The sequence below is a fragment of the Aethalodelphis obliquidens genome, unplaced genomic scaffold (genome assembly GCF_003676395.1).
Source record: "Aethalodelphis obliquidens isolate GAN/ISIS:26980383/991018 unplaced genomic scaffold, ASM367639v1 scaffold12, whole genome shotgun sequence".
NCBI classification, from domain to species: Eukaryota; Metazoa; Chordata; class Mammalia; order Artiodactyla; family Delphinidae; genus Aethalodelphis; species Aethalodelphis obliquidens.
In genome coordinates this window covers 5508115-5527276 of record NW_020837956.1, presented here as the reverse complement: position 1 = coordinate 5527276, position 19162 = coordinate 5508115, and the positions used below count along the sequence as shown (strand labels likewise).

General features: G+C 46.7%; 1 protein-coding gene and 1 long non-coding RNA gene across 4 annotated transcripts in view; one reads left to right on the top strand and one right to left on the bottom strand.

Moving 5' to 3' along the window:
- MCFD2 (multiple coagulation factor deficiency 2, ER cargo receptor complex subunit) overlaps positions 1 to 19162 on the bottom strand; it is a 43066-nt gene that overhangs the window by 2259 nt on the left and 21645 nt on the right. Inside the window, exons 1-3 of one of the 2 annotated variants that reach the window (XM_027113188.1) lie at positions 6969 to 7069; positions 1558 to 1718; positions 604 to 763 (exon numbers count right to left, since the gene is read on the bottom strand). In XM_027113188.1, coding sequence (XP_026968989.1) covers positions 604 to 763; positions 1558 to 1706 — 309 coding nt within the window. In that variant the 5' untranslated portion in view covers positions 1707 to 1718; positions 6969 to 7069. Of the gene's footprint in view, positions 1 to 603; positions 764 to 1557; positions 1719 to 6968; positions 7070 to 19162 lie in introns of those variants that run through there. The other variant, XM_027113189.1, reaches the window with a different exon arrangement.
- Positions 7109 to 19162, top strand: part of LOC113623751 (uncharacterized) — a 31316-nt gene continuing 19262 nt past the window's right edge. For both annotated transcript variants that reach the window (XR_003434048.1, XR_003434047.1), the window contains exons 1-3: positions 7109 to 7594; positions 9746 to 9793; positions 11124 to 11288. This is a non-coding gene — a long non-coding RNA (uncharacterized LOC113623751). The remainder of the gene's footprint in view (positions 7595 to 9745; positions 9794 to 11123; positions 11289 to 19162) is intronic.

Below are 19162 nucleotides of genomic sequence, written 5' to 3'. Positions count from 1 at the left end.
GCCCTCCCCAACTTTGCCTCTCCTGCTCTCTAGAGATTACAGTGTGGCACAGTGGGACAGACATTAGATCTGGAGACGTAAGATCTGAACTTCAGCTTCCTTACCTCTCAAACTGGGGGCAATAACAAGGCCTGCCCCTTCCTGCTCCCAGGCTACTGCAGTGATCAGACGAGATCTCTAACCTGCTGGAAAGTGCTTTGTAAACTACGAGCACCGTACTGTAGCACCCAAACCCTCAATTATCACCAAATCCCTTGAGCCCTTGGTCCCCTGACTCGCCATTCTTCCCAAATGAGATAACTTCTCCCCTGTTCTGCATTTGGAATGTGGTCTGTCTTTTAGCTGGTTCTCAGATGCTGGCGTGCAGCAGAAATGCCAGCAGCACTTGCTAAAGATAAAAGGAAAGCTCTGGGGCTTCTCAGCCCGTCACCCTGTATGAGAAGGACCGCTGAACAGGAAAAGAGGCAGGACAGAGGGTGAGCAGAAAAAGGAGAAGCAGCAATAGTGTTGCACAAGGACGGGGGAGGTCATCAAGTTCGGGGACTGAGTTACCAGAGGGAGGCTTTTCCAAGCTGCTGTCTACTGAGCCATTGCCTGACCTACCTCCTTATGGACATGAGTGATGGCTGTGGAGAGTTCTAGGCCGTCAAGCAAATTATTGCCGTCATAATCATGCATTTTGAAATAATGGAGCTGCAGTTCTTGTGGGGACATCTCTGCCTCTGGTTTGTTGACGACACCTTCTAGATGCTCCATGATATGCCTAAAGACCAACAGTGAGACTCAGACCACTTGGTGGCGATGCTGGGATCCTACCAAAATCTTAAGGACTCTGAAACGTTCAAGATCTTAAAGTTCATCCATCCCAGAAAAACAAACATCAACAGTGGCAGACCACACTCAGGGAAGACAGATACAGGCGAGGCCCTGAAAGGAGCGGGGGAAAAAAAATCAAATAGTTCATTTGTTATGCTGGCAAGATTATGGGTGTTTTTCCTTTTTATTATTAGAATATTGTTATAGCATTTGGGGGAGCTATTAATTTTTTTTTCTTAAACCAATTTAAGGATAACAGAGTATAATGTGTGAGGCTAACTGGCCCAGGGCAAAAGTGGCAACAAATGATTCAATGTTTGAACACGCCAATACAAAAGAAAAAGGTCTCGTCAGAGCAAGAAACCTTAGCTCTATTTTGGACTCTGCAACTACCACCGTGTGTGTGTGTGTGTGTGTGTGTGTGTGTGTGTGTGTGTGTGTGTGTGTGTGTGTGTGTGTGTGTGTGTGTGTGTGTGTCTGTGTGTCTGTGGTGAAAGAGAGAAACAATGAATTCAGGCAAGTCATTTATCCCTTTTGGGCCTCCAGATCCTCCATCTGTGATATGATGGTGAAAAAAGAATACCTGACTTACAGGTGGCCATAAGGAATAAATATCATCCTTGGAAAATGTTAAGGGGTCGCACAAACAGTAGAAGGAAAGTTGGGCAGCGTGTGCCTTTGTAGCTGGCTGCAGCTGCAGATGGGGAGGCCCCTGGACCACAGCCCCCGCTGAATACGTACTCTTGGTCATGCACTGTGCTCTTATCCAGGCCCACGCTGCCGGGATGGGAGAAGCTGGCCCCGGGCTCCTCGGCCCTGGCACCCAGGGCACAAAAGGCCCAGAGCAGGGCGCACAGGAAGGGGGTTCTGAGTGGCTGCAGAGATCTCATGGTCACCGGTACCTGGGAGGTGGGGAACACAGAAGATGAAGGTGAGAACACCAGAACTGAACTGAGGTTCTTTCAAGACTTGACACAGCGCACTCCTGGGAACCTGGGTGAAGAAGCAAGCCTGGGAAAGAGGAGGGCTGGGCCCAGGACAGCTCTGACGCCAGACTGCAGGGTGACCTTGAGCTCTCCAGGTCCCCATCACTCAAACGGGAGGGCAGGTCCATGACATTTCCTGACGCCCCTTTGGAATGCCAAGCAACTTGATGAGAGCTTACAGGGATTTGGAGAGTATTTCTGCCTACAAGCAGCTTATAGTCTGGTGAGAGAAATACTTCCTACTGAGAGCACGAATCAAGGCACAAAGTGAGGTGTACTTTTAAAGAAAGATTAAACCCTCTGAGAATTCAGAGGAAGAAGTTTCCTTTGGGCGAGGGAAAGCCAGAGAAGGTTAACAGACACGGGGATACTTCAGCAGGGCCCGGATGGATGGGCACACAGTGGATGTGGACGGACTGAAGGACGAAGGGAAGGTGCGAGCAGAGGGGCAGGCGCAGACAAGTGGGAGAGAAATTCCGAGTGGTTGAGTCAGGCCGGAGCTTAGAGGGTATGAAATAGACGGAACGGTAGACAACAGGCTGCAGAGGTTGACCAGGCCGTGCTGGATGTGGTTTTGCCCGCCAGGCCAAGGGGGCTGAAGTTTCCTGGGGATACATGGGAGCCACTGAGGGTTCATGAATGGGAGACGAGATCAGAGCTTGGTTTCACAGTGGCTCAGCTGGCAGCACAGCAGGGAAGGTATTAGGTGGAGTGAGTCCAGAGACGGGGGTTGAGGGAAGCAACGGGGCGGGTCAGATCAAGGCCCGCAGTGGTGGACACGGAAAAGAGGACGTTAACCCTTGCCTTGTCCACCTCCCAGGGCTGTGACGGAGGCAAGTAACTGAACCAGGTGAAGAGCGCTGGAGAGGAGAGTTCCATAGGAATTAGGTTCCGTCAAGTACTTCTGGGGTTTAGCTAGACTTGGAATCGTGGTCAACAAGAAGACACAACTGGCTACACAGCAAGCTCCCCGAGGGCAGGAGTGCTTTGTTCCCATCCGTATCCCCACCAAGGCTCAGGCCTTTACTAACTGCTGTTAAACAGAAAGTCCTGGTCTTTCCAGGGGCTTACAGACTGACCTCAGAAAGGAAGGTGAAGGATAGCCAGGAGACCTCCATACAACACAAAGGAAACACCTGACTCACACATTCACTTCCCTGGATAATAAGGGCCAGTGATTTCTAAGGGGCCAGCTGCAGCCAAAAAACCTAGAGCAGCGAAGAGAAAGCATAAGGTACCAGTCAGACCCTCGCACATGCCACAGAGGGCTCAGCTCCGAAGCCGTCGCCACCTCCACTGAGGTGTTACAGCCCCTCTCACCCGTCCTGAAAGGCTCTGTGTAGGGTAGGACCCTGGGAGAATGCCATCCCCACAATGTTTAAGAAAATTTCCCAAACCCACTTTGCTGGATATCAGCAGTATCCTCCCGAAGGAGACAATGGTCACTGGGATGTATAACTTCTAGGGTATAAAAAGAAGCATCTAGTCTCACAACTGAATAGGGACATCATAATGCAATCGTCATAATTCATAACAGAAACAGAAAAAGACGTTCAATATATACCAAGAGAAAGAGAGCAGGCTACAAAAATCTGTAAGGAATAATTCATTTTGGGGGAATTCCTTGGCAGTCCAGTGGTTAGGACTCAGTGCTTTCACAGCTGTGGGCCCGATTCAACCCCCGGTTGGGGAACTTCGATCCCACAAGCCATGTGGTACAGTCAAAAAACAAAAAAGAAGAATTCATTTTTGTAAAAACCAAAACAATGTATGTATATTTCTCATACACAGAACAATGACTAAAAACTATTAACAAAGATTATTTTCTGAATTATGAGATTAGGAGTGATTTTTTTTTTTTTTTTTTTTTTTTTGCCCATGCCATGTGGGATCTTAGTTCCCCGACCAGGGATCTAACCCACGCCCCCTGCAGTGGAAGCTCGGAGTCTTAACCACTGGACCACAGAGGAAGTCCCCAGGAGTGATTTTGATTTTTTCTTCTCTTTACTTTTCTATTGCTTCTAAAATTTCTACTATAAACATGTTTTGTCTTTACAAATATGTATTTAATGCAATTCATCCCATAATTTTGTTCCAGACTATATGGATGGAATATAAAGGGGGATTCCAGTTAAGTCTCATCTCTACAAAATAATTCAGGAGCAGCCAGAAACTACATCCCAATCTTACCAAATAAAAGTGTCCAGACCCTGATGAGGCCACTGTCACTGTACCTGGTACCAGAAAACAAGGTCTCAAGTTACTCTCAGCAGAGACTGCCCCAACTAGAGCAGAACAACTTGTTCTGACCACACACCATAGTGTTCTGGGACAAGAGGGACCAGAGGGGGAAGCCAGCTCCTCCCAAGTCTTTCAGATTCATATGCATTAGATGTCTCTTTCTCCAGCAAGCCTTCTTCAATTCCAAGTCTGGCTTAGGCGTTCTTCCCATATGCTCCTAAGTGATTCCCTTCAGAAGGGTCCTGTCCATCGCTGACAACGGCTGTGCACACGACCTTGAACGTGCCTGATTACCTCTCAGTACCCCCTGCGGAACTGGGCTCTGGGAGGCCGGGGACTGCGTCCACATGCCCAGCATTGGGCACAGTGCCTGCACAGAGGCTGGTGATTCTCAGCCTGTGTGCCACGGTCCTCGGGAGCTGGGGGCGATTACCACCTTCACAGATAATGCTGCCAAGTTTTGATGTCAATGTAACTGAGGATGAAACTTAGCTTTGGAGGCATCTATCAGATAGAAAAGCTGAGTGGTCATCGGACCCATGGCACCGTTTCCTATAACTATGTGGTTGGATACTTAGTATATCAGATAGGGGTGGGGTAGGCGGGGGAGAGGTTCTATTTAAATAACACCAAGAAGCAACCCAGTGCTTGAGTCCAAATTATCCCCTCTTCATAGGAGACAGGATAAAGGTCAAGAACCATACATTTTGGACTTAGCCCATTTTGGTCTGCTGTGGCAGGTTTCTAACCATTAGACCACAACAAAAGACAAATCTACAAACACAGAAGAGAAACTCCCACCTACAAGTGCTACAGGAGCACAGGGAATCTGACTGCCACTTAACAAATTAAACCACTCACATTGAAAAGGAAACATTAGCAAGTCCCTTCCACCAAGAACAAGTTGCATCATCCAACTACTTAGCTCAAGGCCATAAGCAAAGAGCTTGGCAGATAAGCCCCAGGAGTTCCTGGGCTCACTGGCCTCTGAGAAATTAAAGGCTAGGCTGGAGAAAAATCCAGAGGAGAGATTTCTGAGAGAGTGGAACACAACCATTGAGACACCTTTCACAAGGAGAAGCGTCATTCCTGGGAAGAAGCGCTAGACCACTGATGGTAGGGAGCTCCCGCAGTGCCCTGACTGTAACTGGGCTTCCCTCACAGCTCCAGCAGCCTCTTCCAGTCCCAGAGCATTTGTTCCCACTGGTTCCACCTGTCCGTCCTCCCTGTTCCTTCCAGGCCCAATTCAAATGTCACCTCTGTGTTCTCCCAGCCAAGACCAACTGTTCCCTCCTCTGACCTCAGTTTGCAGTCTCTCACACTCACTTGGCCTTAACATATGGTCACATATTGTGCTCCGTTTGTTTTTTCTCTTTTCTCTCCCTCTCTGAAGACAGGGAACCTATTTTCTCTGCTTCTCCTTTACCCTAGTGAATTTATTACAAAGTGCTGAGCTGACCTGGCATAGCACACCTTCACTCTGAATCAGGGCAGTGGATCCTGCAACCTAGGTGTGTTGTTCCCTATCACAGAGGATCTGACTACACTAAAAAAAATAACTAGGCTTCGCTGGTGGCGCAGATGTTGAGAGTCCGCCTGCCAATGCAGGGGACGCGGGTTCGTGCCCCGGTCTGGGAGGATCCCACATGCCGCGGAGCGGCTGGGCCCGTGAGCCATGGCCGCTGAGCCTGCGCGTCGGAGCCTGTGCTCCACAACGGGAGAGGCCACAGCAGTGAGAGGCCCGCGTACCGCAAAATAAAAAAACAAAAAAAAACTTCCCTTTGGAGCCGTCCCACCAGTGGTTTGGCCAGGCCCATGCTCATTGTGTCTTACCAACACCTAAGAGTTTGCAGCGAGCCTTCCTCCCATAAAAACCACAGCAGCTGCTAGCCACTTTTCTCTCCTGCTGGGGCCCTCAGCTGAGAATCAACCTCAAAGCAGCCACACATCCTGTAGCCAGAGGTGATGCCAAAGAAAAACCTGACTGGCATTTCCCCATTTAAAACTACCATGGTCCTGGACTGAAAGCAAGAAAAGAACCAGGTTCCTAGGCAAAGAAAGCTCTACATGGGTTGGGGATTGAGAACTGGTGGGCCTTGTAAGCCCTGTTCAAGAGGTTATAAGAGCAATGGGAATCCACGGAAGGGCGATAAGGGAATGGGGAGAGGGGTCTGGTGACGTGATCAGATTTCTGTTTTAAGACCATCACTCTGGCTTTCCACTACATAACAAACTACAGAGGATGGAGAAGGGATACAGGGGACCAGTCAGGAGGCTACTGAGTAGTCCAAGGGAAAGATGAGGGTGGCCTGAACTAGCTAGAGCAGAGGAACTGGGCGTGGAGAAGTAGGTGTATCCCAGAGAGATTTGTGATGAAATCGATGTGGGTGGGTAAAGAGTGTAGGAGGTGAGAATGATGCCCAGGTTTCTGCTTGGGCAACTGGGTGGATGGCGGGTGCCATGCCCAGACAGGGAATACTAGAGGGGAATACAAGCTCCCCCTGCCTCCCCACTCCCCTGGCACGGCCTGGCCAAGCTCGCCCGCCCGACAGGACCTGTTTATTGTCTCCCCCAGAGAGAGATGGGGTACAGGAGCAGATGGAGAGCTACGACTCAGGCCAGCGCGCAGGTCCACGGCAGGTCTCCAAGAGGGCAGAGATTGGCCCTGATCGGGCCCATCTGCCCCGGGGGAGAGGCTCTGCTCCTAGTCAGCTAGCTTCCCGGACCGACTTGGGGTCCGATACCCTCACCCAGGCCGCTCCTGCCTCCCAACCTGAGCCAGAAGCCCCGAGACCCCCAAAGGGACGCCGGGATCCCGCCCCGCTGCGGACCCCTGAATGCCGTCCCACGGACTTCCTCCTCCAAGGTCGGGTCACAGGCCTCACAGGCCGCAGCCAGATTGCGGCTGCTCCCTGGTTCACTCACCCTCGCAGCTAGCAGTTGCCAAACAGCTTTCTCCGGACACGAAGCCCTACGGCGTGAGCCTCACCAGCACCCGTCCTCAGAACGCTTTTTCTCGGCCCCGCCCCACCCCCGTCCCGCTGTGCGCACGCGCACCCCTTCCGCCTGCCCATTGGCGCGCGGGCCCCGCCCCTGCCCGGCGCCGGGCTGCTGGGCTGATTCCGCGTGTAACGGGCTCAGGCCCAGTAAGGGCTGGGCGGAGGCATTTCTTCTGCCTACTTTGCCGAGGGCGACACTCGGTTGGGCCACCTGAACCCCCAGAGTCCCCGCAGGTTGCTAGGCAACCCCGGAAGCCCCAGGGACGTAGTAGGGCGAGGACCTAAGGTGGCGAAAGCGGATGCAGCGGGTGTCAAAACTGGCTTTCAGCTCCAACTCCACCTCCACATTTACAGGTTCCTGGGTTCCTCTGACTGCAAGTTGGGAAGAAAGATAATAGCGTAAAGGAAAAAAGTGTTGCGTGCCATTCCAGTTCTACAAGGATCAAGCCATTAGCCACTGCAATTGACCACCAACAGTGTGCCCCGAGGGGAATTCAGGATGGAGGAAAACAGGAAACTTTGTGTACTTCGGATATACTGATCCTTAGATAGGTAAGATGCATCTCTAAGGAAAAATTCCAAATAACCCCAGGAAATATGGAACTGTCGGGGTCTCAGCCAGGGACTGAAGAAGATGCAGGGACTTGGTTGAGAGGACCATGTCGGGTGTCTGGGAACTGGGAGAACAAGGCACCCGGGCTTCCTATCTTTTTATGTGTTGGCAGAATGAAGAAATAAACATGGATGGTGAAAACATGGTCTAGGATCAAGAATCACTTAATAGCTTAATAGCCCAGAGAAGGCACTGTTTTTCCAGTGAAGTTCAGAAATCTTTATTTCCTCCCTTCTCTGACCGTGTGGCAAGAGAGCAGGGGCTTTGTAGGATAGAAGAAACCCTATTAATTCCAGGCTCCTTCCCCTTTCCTTCCCCTGAAGTTTGAGTTAGTTATAGATCTAGTTCATTTTTCAGCCCTCCCTCTGCCATGCATCCATTCTACCATTTGCTCATTTATTCATTAATTCAGTAACATTTCTTGAGTACCTCCTGGGTACTAGGCACTGTGCTAGGAGTTACCAGAGAAACAAATACAAACGAGATATGATCTCTTCCTTCAACAAGCTCAGTATCTGATGGATAAAGCATTCTCATTCTATTTAACCAACGCCTACACTTTTTCTATGGATCTTATTCTCTGTCCTCTCTCTCTTTCTCTCTCTCTCTCTCTCTCTCTCTCTCTCTCTCTAGAATCACCAATTACTCCCCCTCTAATAGCCCATCCCCACGATCATATAATCTTGCTCTGGTTTCTTCCCCGCTACACTGCTGAAACTACATCTCCATGCAAATTCAGTGGTGCTTCTCCTCTGTGTTTACTTGCCCTCTCAGTACTATTCCTCACAGTCAGCTATCCCCACTTTGAAACACGTTCTTCTCTTGTTTTCTGATGCCATGTACTCTTGGTCCTCCTCCTACCTCACTGACTATTCTTTCTTGGGTTCTTTTCACTGACTTCTCATCTTCTGCTCAACCTGTAAATATCAGAGTGCTTAGTGTTCTATCCTTAGTCCCCTTCTTTGTCTCCCTACCCACTGTCCTTCTGTGATTTCATCTGGTCGTATGGCTTTAGCTGCCATTTGCAAGCAGATGACTCCAAAAGGTAGATCTCTAACAATGACCTCTGCCTGTAAGTCCTCACTCCTCTAAACAACGGCTTACTTGACGTCTCCACACGAGTGTCTAACTGGCATCGCAAATTTAACTTGGCCCACCAAAATATTCATTTTCACCCCTAAATGTGTACCTCTCTGTTTTTCCCATTTTAGTGACTATCACTGCCATCCATTTAGTTGTTCAAGCCAAACTCGAGGAGCCATCCTTTTTGCCCCCTCAACTTTATTGAGGTATAATTGACATCCAGGAAACTATCATCTGCTACCTACCTTCATTCTTGCCCCATTTTAGTCCATGAGTCAATTGTTTAAGCCATTTATAGGTGAGCGTTCTATAACTTGTAGCTGAACCCATTCCTAACAGGCAAATAACTTGGTACCAGAAGTAGGACACAAAAAAAAACAGATACTAAAACGTGAAATTGGCTAACAGAAGGTTAAGGTAGCCAGTGGTAAAGACTCTATTCCAAATGGAAAGTTGGTGACCTACATGTTAAGCAGTAGTTAAACTGTTAAACTGCTGTCACTTGCTGGACCTTGGGAAAAACCCACATGCCAACCAAAGTTGTATTGCAGGAGAAATCTCAGGAACAATACAGAACATTCATGACTGTTGGCTTTTCTTTTTTTCCTTTTTTAAGTAGCTTTCAGCAAAGTCCTTCAAGAGAGTGGCAAATCCAGATTAGAGATAACTGATTGGAAAGCAGAGATTAAAGAAAATAAGGCCTTGGTGGGAAAGGAACATCTTACCTGCAGTTTACAACCTAAATTAGCTGAGTCCCACAATTTGGAGACTTGCTGGGTTGAAATAAATAATTTTCTTTAAATACCCAAGCTGAAGCCAGCGCAAATGGAGACAGGGAAGAGGCAGCTTTATCAGGAGAGAAGATGGAGGCCCAAGGTAGCAAAGATGGACTATAGGTGGCTTCTGTACCTGCTGTGTTTTGAATTGTCTCCACTGCAATTAAGCACACAGATACCAGCCCCTAGAAGGCTTAAATATTCTAATAGTTGGCTTTGCTTGTTTTGCAGAAAGAAACATTTGAGGTATACACAAGAAACTAATGAAAGAGAACAGAGGTGAGAATAAGACCTCATTTTATATCTTTTTGTTTGGCTTTAATTTTTAAAAAATCAAGTAAATATATTAATTATTTTGGGGGAAAAGATAATCTTTCATTAGAAAACCATTTAAAGACTCCCTAGATAAGTTATTTGATTGTGATTACTCATGTATGGAATTGACCAGAAGCCTAACAAATGATTGAGGCAATCATGTGTCCCTAAAATCTCAAGCCTGGTCAACATTGGTCTGTTCCTGTTTAAACAAGGGAAGGGCTGCCAGATTTCCCAACAAGAACTTTATACACTGCCACTGACTGGGGGATACTACGTATTTTCCATTCTTTTTTTCTGAAAGGAAGTATTTATTATTTTTTCACATTGTGCATTGAATGTGTTTCCCTGTATTTTTTGTTTGGTTCTGTTTTTTTACATTTTATTGATGCACGATTGTTTAGAAAAAACACACTTCTGTTTCCCTTTACTCACACACACAATACTAATGACAGCAGATGTGTGGTTTTTCCCCACACCAAGCAATTCCTTACAACACCAGCTGAGTGTCCTACAGTGCAATTCAATTCTGACACTAACTGAAGTTAGTACAATCCCCACAAGTAAAGGGCTCAGCCCCATAAGACTGCCACCCACTTCAGATGCCAAGCACAATTAGTAGGTCCCCAGGTTACCCATGACTTCTGTCCGACTTTACAAATTGAAGGCTCCCATGACTCCCTCCTGGAATTTGATCACTTGCTAGAACAGCTCACAGAGCTCAGGGAAACACTTACATTTACCAGTTTATTATATAACACAGGATATCATAACAGGTACAGATGAACAGTCAGATGAAGAAATACATAGGGTGAGGTCTGGAAGGGTCCCAAGCACAGGAGCCTCTGTCCCTTTGCAGCTGGGGTGCCCCATCCTGCAGACACGTGGATGTGTTCCACCAACCCAGAGGCTCTCCAACCCTGTACTATTGGGATTTTCATGGAGGCTTCCTCACATAGGCATAATTGATCATTAACTCAATCTCCAGTCCCTCTCCCCTTCTTGGAGGATAGTGAGTAGAGCTAAAAGCTCAAAGTGTCTAATCATGATTTGGTCTTTATGGTGATCAGACCCATCCTGAAGCCATCCAGGGGCCCCCCAAGGGTCACCATATTAGAACAAAGGACACGCCTATCACCAAGGAAATTCCAAAGGATTTGGAACCAGGGTCAAAGGCCAAGTATTAGAACGAAAGATGCTTCTTATCCTTGTGAAATTACAAGTGTTTTAGAAGCTCTGTGCCAGGAACCAGGGGCATATATGTCAATATATGGGTTTTTTTCTATTATTTCAGAATAGTATACACAAAAGTACCCATACAGAAAAGCATACAGCTCAATAAATTTTCGGAAATTGAACACCCCCATATAACCAGCACCCAGATCAAGAAACAGAACATTACCAACACCCTAGGAGACCCGCTTGTGCTCCCTTCCAAGCACCACCCTCTTCCTAAAAGGTAATTGCTATCCTGACTTCTAATACCACAGAGCAGTTTTACCTGTTTCTGTATTTTCTGTAAATGGAATCACACAGTACATACTCTTTTATCTATGGCTTCTTTTACTCAGCATTATGTTGAGATTCATTCATAGTGTGTAGATTTAGAGCATTCATTCTCATCTCTGTATGCTATTCTCTTTTCCCTTCTACTGTCAGTGGATATCTGGGTGGTTTCCAATTTTAGGTTGTTATAAATTATGCGACTTCAACATTGTAGAACATGTCTTTTCTTGCACAACTGTTCAGGTCTCTGTCAGGTATTAACCTAGGAGTAGAACTGCTGGCTCCTGGGAATGCAGATGTTCAGCTATATTAGGTAGTGCCAAAAGGTTTTCCAAGTGGCTGTGTCAGTTTACACTCCAGCAAGAGTTCTATTGGTCCCCATTCTCTCCAACACTTGGTACGTCCCATCTTTCTCATTTTAGCGGAAAATGAACTTGTCTTAGCTTAAATCATCCAACCATGAGAAGCCACATCTGGAACTGAAAGGGGCCTGCACAGTACACAGAGTACCTGGACTCCCAGCTGTATGTAGGAGCTGGCTGGGACTCTAGGATTACCTCCTCTATGGAGTGAGCTCCCCGCATGTCAGATGTGTATGTGAGAAAGAGGGATGCGCATGGGTTTCAGGTAACCAAAGAGCTACACCGGGCCAACGCGGATGAGTTTGAGTCGGTGGTAGCCCAGTTTCCATTTTCAACACCCTTCTCTCTTGTCTGTCTCCACAATGAAGGCTAAAAAACGTTAAACACTCACTTCCCCATCTTTTCTGCAGCTAGATGGCTAGGTAACATAGTTCTGGGCAATGAGACAGAAGGGGAACTTGGGAAATCTTGCTTTTCTGATAAAAGAGACAAGTGACGGGTGCAGACCTTTCCCCTTCCTCCAGCCCTGAATGGGGACGTACCGTCTCAGCAGTCATCCTCAATCATGGACGGAAGTGGGAGAGAATTTAGAAAGGCTGCCCTAACGCTGTGGGCCACTGAACCAACACCAGCAGCTGCTTACTTCCGGATATCCTGTTATGTGCAGAGAACTCCTATTTGTTTAAGCCACTCGAAGACAGTTACTTGCAATCCAAAGCATTCTCACGTGATACAGAGGTCCAGCAAGATGTGGACTCAGATGTGAACTGGATTTATCAGTGTGAGGTCACTGGGGGCTCAGAGAGCAGTTTACGTGGAGTGCTGGGCAGCAGCCAACGTACAGTGGGTGGTGAGTGGCTGGTGGGAAAGACTGGGTACGGCAAGTATGGGCAAGCCTCTCATGCTTGGCTGTGAGGGAAAGGAAAGTAGTTAGAGGGGGACACAGGATCCAGAAGTGTTGTCTTTAAGGTGGAAGGCCTTGTGCATGTTTAAATCCTTTTGGGAAGGAGCCAGCAAAAATGACACTGTAAAGAGCAGAATGGACAAAACTGAAAGAACAAGGTTATTGAGGAGGCAGGAGAGAATGGATACAAAGCCCAAATGGGTGTTAGCCTGAAATGTGGGAGGCATGGCTATTTTCTGAGAGAGCCGTGATTGGGCGAAGGGCAGGTAGATTGAGTGGGTCAGAGTTTGAAATCATCATTGTGTATCTGGGAAAGCAAGCTGCCTAAAGGAGATAGAAGACTTCCTGGCCTGAGTTGAAGGCTCAGTTGAAATTGGAGATTGTTCATTTAGAGTGGTACGGTCTGCATAATTATTTGATTATATACAATGGTTAATGTACATTTCATGAATTTTAATTTAAAAAATTTTTGCATCTAAGTTACACATGGATGTGGCTAGAAAAAAGTAGAACAGAAAGTTGTCTAATAAAATAGCAAGTTCCTCTCTCTCAATCACCAACTCTTCCCCATCTCGCTAGCTGCTGTTTATGACCACACTAGGGTTGGGTGGGGCAATGGACTGGAGAGTAAGGGGGATAAGGAAGTTGTTACGGCTCTGCTCTCCCCACTCCATCTGACTGATGTTTAATCCTGAGTGCCTTTGTGTGGCTGAACCCCTGCTGAACCCCTCACTGCAGTCCCCCTGACATGGGTAGCACCTCTCTTTTGGAAGGCTCGTGGTCCTTTCTCCATGTCTGGTTTTCCCCAGCTGTCCAAGAGATACTCTTTTGGGCAGAATCCCTTTAAAAATGATCCCAAGCTGGTTCAACGGCTCATGACTTGGGTTAGGTTTGAGAGGAGACCGGGGTAGAGTCCCCACTTTCCCTTGGGTGTTTTTGTTTGTTTGTTTGTTTGTGGTACGCGGGCCTCTCACTGTTGTGGCCTCTCCCGTTGCGGAGCACAGGCTCCGGACGCGGAGGCTCAGCGGCCATGGCTCACGGGCCCAGCCGCTCCGCGGCATGTGGGATCTTCCCGGAGCGGGGCACAAACCTGTGTCCCCTGCATCGGCAGGCGGACTCCCAACCACTGCGCCACCAGGGGAGCCCTCCCTTGGGTGTTTTCCAGGAGGTGGCAAGCCCCGTGGGGCCCAGTATGGAACCTGAACAATGGAGAAGCAATTCTGAGAGTGATGTCTAGGAAGATGGGCCTGAGAGCATCCTCAAGCCCTCAAGCCCTCAAACCCCAGCATGGTTCAGCCAAAGGAGGCAAGACTTCCAAAGCCCTCCAAGAGGGCTAGTGTGAGAGCAAAGCACACCAGATGAGACCTGGGATGAGGAAGATGCAAAGTAGATCCACCTGACAGAGACAGGCCATGGCAGAACTTTGGACATCAGTGGCACATGCAGAAAGCACAGGGGTGTCCTGTCCTGGGCGTATTTGCCTCCAGAGCCATTCCTCACTCTTCCCCTCTTGTGTTCTGCATCACAAGCAGGCTGACCCCAGTGGGTTGCATTTCCTAGCCTTCCCTGTCAGCTGGCTTCCTGCTGGCTCAGCTAATAGAGAGTACCAGCAAGGGATCAGAGGATGGAAGGAAGAAGCTGCCTCTACTGGGAAGGGAGACCCAGTGAGTTTTAGGAATGCCAGGTACTCAGATTGAAATCCACCTAGATTCCCCCATCCTAATTCCCAAGGTCCCATATGTTCTTCATCAATGCCATAACTTTCTCGTAAGAGACAGGATTCGTTTTGTAAACAAAAAGAACAAAGGGTGTCACTCATCCCCTTATACAAAGGGTTAAGTCATAACCCACTATAGTTGTCCACCAGTGGTGCACCCTGAGCAGGATTCCCGACGGGAAAAACGTGATGAGACATTCTGTGCTTTGGATACACGGGACCCTAGATAATTAAGACGCACATTTGAGGAAGAATTTCAGTGATCCCCAATTCTTGTATCTTCCCAGACATAGATATCTATTCTTTGTCATTAGCAGTAATCTTTTACAAAGATGTATGCTTGACTATAGGTATTTCCCGGCTGAAAAATTAATATATATATATATATACCGGCTCTGCAAGGCTCCGGACGTGCAGGCTCAGTGGCCATGGCTCACGGGCCCAGCCGCTCCGCGGCATGTGGGATCTTCCCGGACCTGGGCATGAACCTGTGTCCCCTGCATCGGTAGGCGGACTCTCAACCACTGCGCCACCAGGGAAGCCCACTGTGCATTTTTTAAGTTGACAGTTTGTAAATTCATCTTACGTTATAATATAGATTACCACAGTATCAGACGCTGCGTCTGGATTTTAGCTGCTTGTGTTCAGGAGCTCTAAGACAAAAGAGATCTTTTAGGACATTTTTAGAGGCTCTGACTCGCTTGAGGCAAGATTTTTAAATTCTGGGTTGGTGACTTTATAAATTAATTTTAAAAAAATTCTCCATTCATTCATAATGACCCATCACTGTTCCTACAGAGCATGAGTACTAGAGGGTACGTGCAGATATTCCAAGGGTGCTCAGGCACGGGTAGTTTTAGAGATTACTTTCCAGCCTGTCCATTTTTCTATGCACTCCATTAACACTGACCTGCCTGATAAGGACCTGCCTTAGAACATCACACCATTTGTCCCTTTCACAGTCATGTTCCCTCCCCCATTTAAACAATGAAATGCCACCCTGAATCTTACTAAGATGCATTGTCCCAGGGTATAAGAACCTCAGGATAACCACAAAGGGGGCAATTCAAAATACTGATGTCAGTAAAATCTGCTTAATCTGGGCAGTGGGGTAGGGTTTTGTATTTCTCCGTCTCTTATTCATACTTCTGATAAGGGCAAAACATGGTGCTAAAAGTTTGGACTTCTGGCTTCTCTTGGGATGTTCTTTTCCAGCTATACTATAAACTGGGGTGCTGGGAATGATACCCATCTGTATTTAATGACCCCACTTCTTCCATCCCTGACTATTATCAAAGAACACTTTAACTCCTGATGAAAATTCCCACAACTGTTGGTTTCTTAAACTTCTAAGTATATATACCTCCCTTCTAGCAAGTCAAATGCATTAGCATTTTTTAATACCCCTTTTGTCTCCCTCTCCTCCCCCATCATGTTGTTCTTGTTTGGAATTTTTTTTTTAATAAATTAATTTTATTTATTTTTCTATTTTTGGCTGCGTTGGGTCCTCGTTGCGGTGCACGGGCTTCTCATTGCAGTGGCTTTTCTTATTGCGGAGCACGGCGCGCGGGCTTCAGTAGTTGTGGCAGACGGGCCTAGCTGCTCCACGGCATGTGGGATCTGCCCGGGCCAGGGCTCGAACCCGTGTCCCCTGCATCGGTAGGCAGATTATTAACCACTGCGCCACCAGGGAAGCCCCTGGAATTTTTGACATTAGTTATTTTGGATAAACATTCTCTTCTTCAGTCTTAGCTTTTTAATTTTTTTAAACAGCAATAAATTTATCAAAATATTTGATCACCCTGACATCTCATATCTCTTGAAGGTTCTCCTGGATTTGTTTCTCTTACATAAACACTTCTTTTAAAGGTATTTTCATTGTGGATTTTTGTGTGTTAAACTTCTGAGGCCTTGTGTGCCTGAGAATGTTCTTATTACTTTCTCTCATTGAAATGAAAATTTGGCTGTGTTGTACATAAAACTTCAGGTTCGAGCTCTTTCCCTTCAGTATCTAAATAAAGAAATAAATACATTATCATAAGAAAAGCGATCTTACGATCATCTAAAAAGATGGGGGAAAAAGGTGTTTGACAAAAGTCAATACCTGTTCATAATAAAAATGTTCTGCAAGCTAGAAACAGAAAAGTAGTCTCTCAGCCTGATAAAGGGCATCTATTAAAAACCCACAGTTGGGACTTCCCTGGTGGTCCAGTGGTTAAGACTCCGTGTTCCCAATGCAGGGGGCCCAGTTTCAATCCCTGGTCAGGGAACTAGATTCCGCATGCCACAACTGAAAAGATCCCGCATGCCACGAGGAAGATCTCACATGCGGCAACAAAGATCCTGAGTGCTACAACTAAGACCCAGCGCGGCCAAATAAATAAATAAATATTAAAAAACAAAAACCGACAGTTAATGTTCTTGTAGCAGAAGACCGAATACTTTGCCCCTAACATCAGGAACAAAGCAAGGATGTCCGCCTTCAACGCTTCTATCGACCATTTTAGTAGAGCTTTAAGGCACTGCAAAAAAATATATAAAAGCCACACAGATTGGAAAGGAAAAAGGAAAATGGTCTTTACTCACAGATAACATGATCATGCAGATAGAAAATCCTTCTAAAGAATCTACAATAGAACTATTAAGTAAATTTAGCAAGGCCACAGGCTGCAGGTCAACATACAATAATCCATGTTATTTCTGTATGTTAACAATAAACATGTAGAAAACGAAATTTTTTAAATACCATTTCAACAGCATCCCAAAACGTAAAATACTTAGGGATAAGTCTAATTATTTTAAGCACACTTTTTAATAGTCTTGAAACTGAGGGCAGTCAACAATTAGAATCCTTGAACTATAACTTGCTTAATAAATAATAACTTGTAACCTGCCTTCACTAATCAAGCTTGCTTTAATTGTTCTTGCAAATTGCATACCCTCCAAGCTTCACTGTAGCCTGGGCAATATATCATAAGATTCCTTTAACCACCCCCTCCAGATAAAACCTCTGACATATGGGTCGCTATAGTAATGGTTTCTTATTTTATTTTTTTTCTTATTAAAATTTTTTAAAATTTTGTTTCATTTTTGGTTGCCTTGGGTCTTCATTGCTGCATGTGAGCTTTCTCTAGTTGCGGCGAGCGGGGGCTACTCTTGGTTGCAGGGTGCAGGCTTCTGATTGCACTGGCTTCTCTTGTTGCGGAGCATGGGCTCTAGGTGCGTGGGCTTCAGTAGTTGCAGCATGCGGGCTCAGTAGTTGTGGCTTATAGGCTCTAGAGCACAGGCTCAGTAGTTGTGGCGCACGGGCTTAGTTGCTCCGTGGCATGTGGCATCTTCCCAGACCAGGAATCGAACCTGTGTCTCCTGCATTGGCAAGCAGATTCTTAACCACTGCGCCACCAGGGAAGTCCCAGTAATGGTTTCTTAAGTTGTTTTTCAGGAACATGGAGTTAGTCTTGCCCAGTTCAAACTGGTCAAGCACACTGACCATTCAACTGGGCCTGTGCAAGTGTCGGATGGATAACCTATTGTTGTCAGAGGGACAAAAACTCCATCATCAGATCATGCTAATGCCACCATTTTCTGAACACGTGTCTCATGAAGAAGCATGTAACTCAGATACACCTGCGCAGAACACTGATTACTTCACCTTTTTCTTATCTTCAACCCCCTTTCCGCATGCCTCAGACCACCCTGCTTCTTTATCCTGTAAATATCCCAAGCCCCTCACCTTTAGGGAGGCGGATCTGAGACTTGTTCTCCCATCTCCTCGCTTAGCTGTCTCGTGGATAAACCCTTTCTCTGCTGCAGACTTCCATGTCTCAGTGTTTGGCTTGTTGAAGAGTGGGGCAAACAAACCTGGTTTTGTAATAGTCTGGTAATTCTGTTCAATATTATCTGAAGTTATTGTGGTCTCGTCCTGCTGCTGTGTTTATTCTTTTTGTCTCTGCGAAAGCGTACCTCAGAGACATTTAGTTATCTGCATGCCAATGATATACTTGCTTATTTTAAGGAGAATAGTCATTAGGCTGTTGTCAACAAAAAGGGCTTCATAGGGCTTCCCTGGTGGCGCAGTGGTTGAGAGTCCACCTACCGATTCAGGGGATGCGGGTTCGTGCGCCGGTCCGGGAAGATCCCACATACCGCGGAGCGGCTGGGCCCGTGAGCCCTGGCCGCTGACCCTGCAGGTCCGGAGCCTGTGCTCCGCAACGGGAGAGGCCACAACAGTGAGAGGCCCGCGTACCGCAAAAAAAAAAAAAGGGGGGGGGGCTTTATAAGAGAAAAGAAAAAACTAAAGACACTCTAAGCACAGTAAGTTTTTGGATTCTTTCCATTTGATATTTGGGTGGGGGGAGGCTAATTGATTAGCTGTCATCTAGCAGAGTCTAGTCTGTGAAGTGTGCTCCTGAACGGGTTGCTTAGGCTAAACAAAGGAAATAATTTCAGCCACTGACAGATTCTTCTGACAACTTGAAGATTTTAACTGTGGAATATTCATGCCAGGCCAAGGCTACCATGTTAGGCGAGGTCCATACCACTTCCCTCCTCAGAATTTCTCAGTTCTCACTCATGGTGATTATTTCCTCCTGCATTTTGTAGGTTTAGATGATGAGCTCATCTTTAGTGGGGTTTTGTCTCTGGGAATCCTGTGTGGTCCTAGTGGAGAGTATATTCCTTTCAAAGAGATTTTATATTTGCTTCTATCTGCTTGGTATCCATTTTTAAGTTAATTTTTCAACTTGTGGGCCCTTGGTTTCTATAGGTAGTATAAGATTGAACTCTAGACCTGAGTAAGGGCAGACTATAATTTTAAATTCTCAGGGGAAATTTTTTTAACCAAA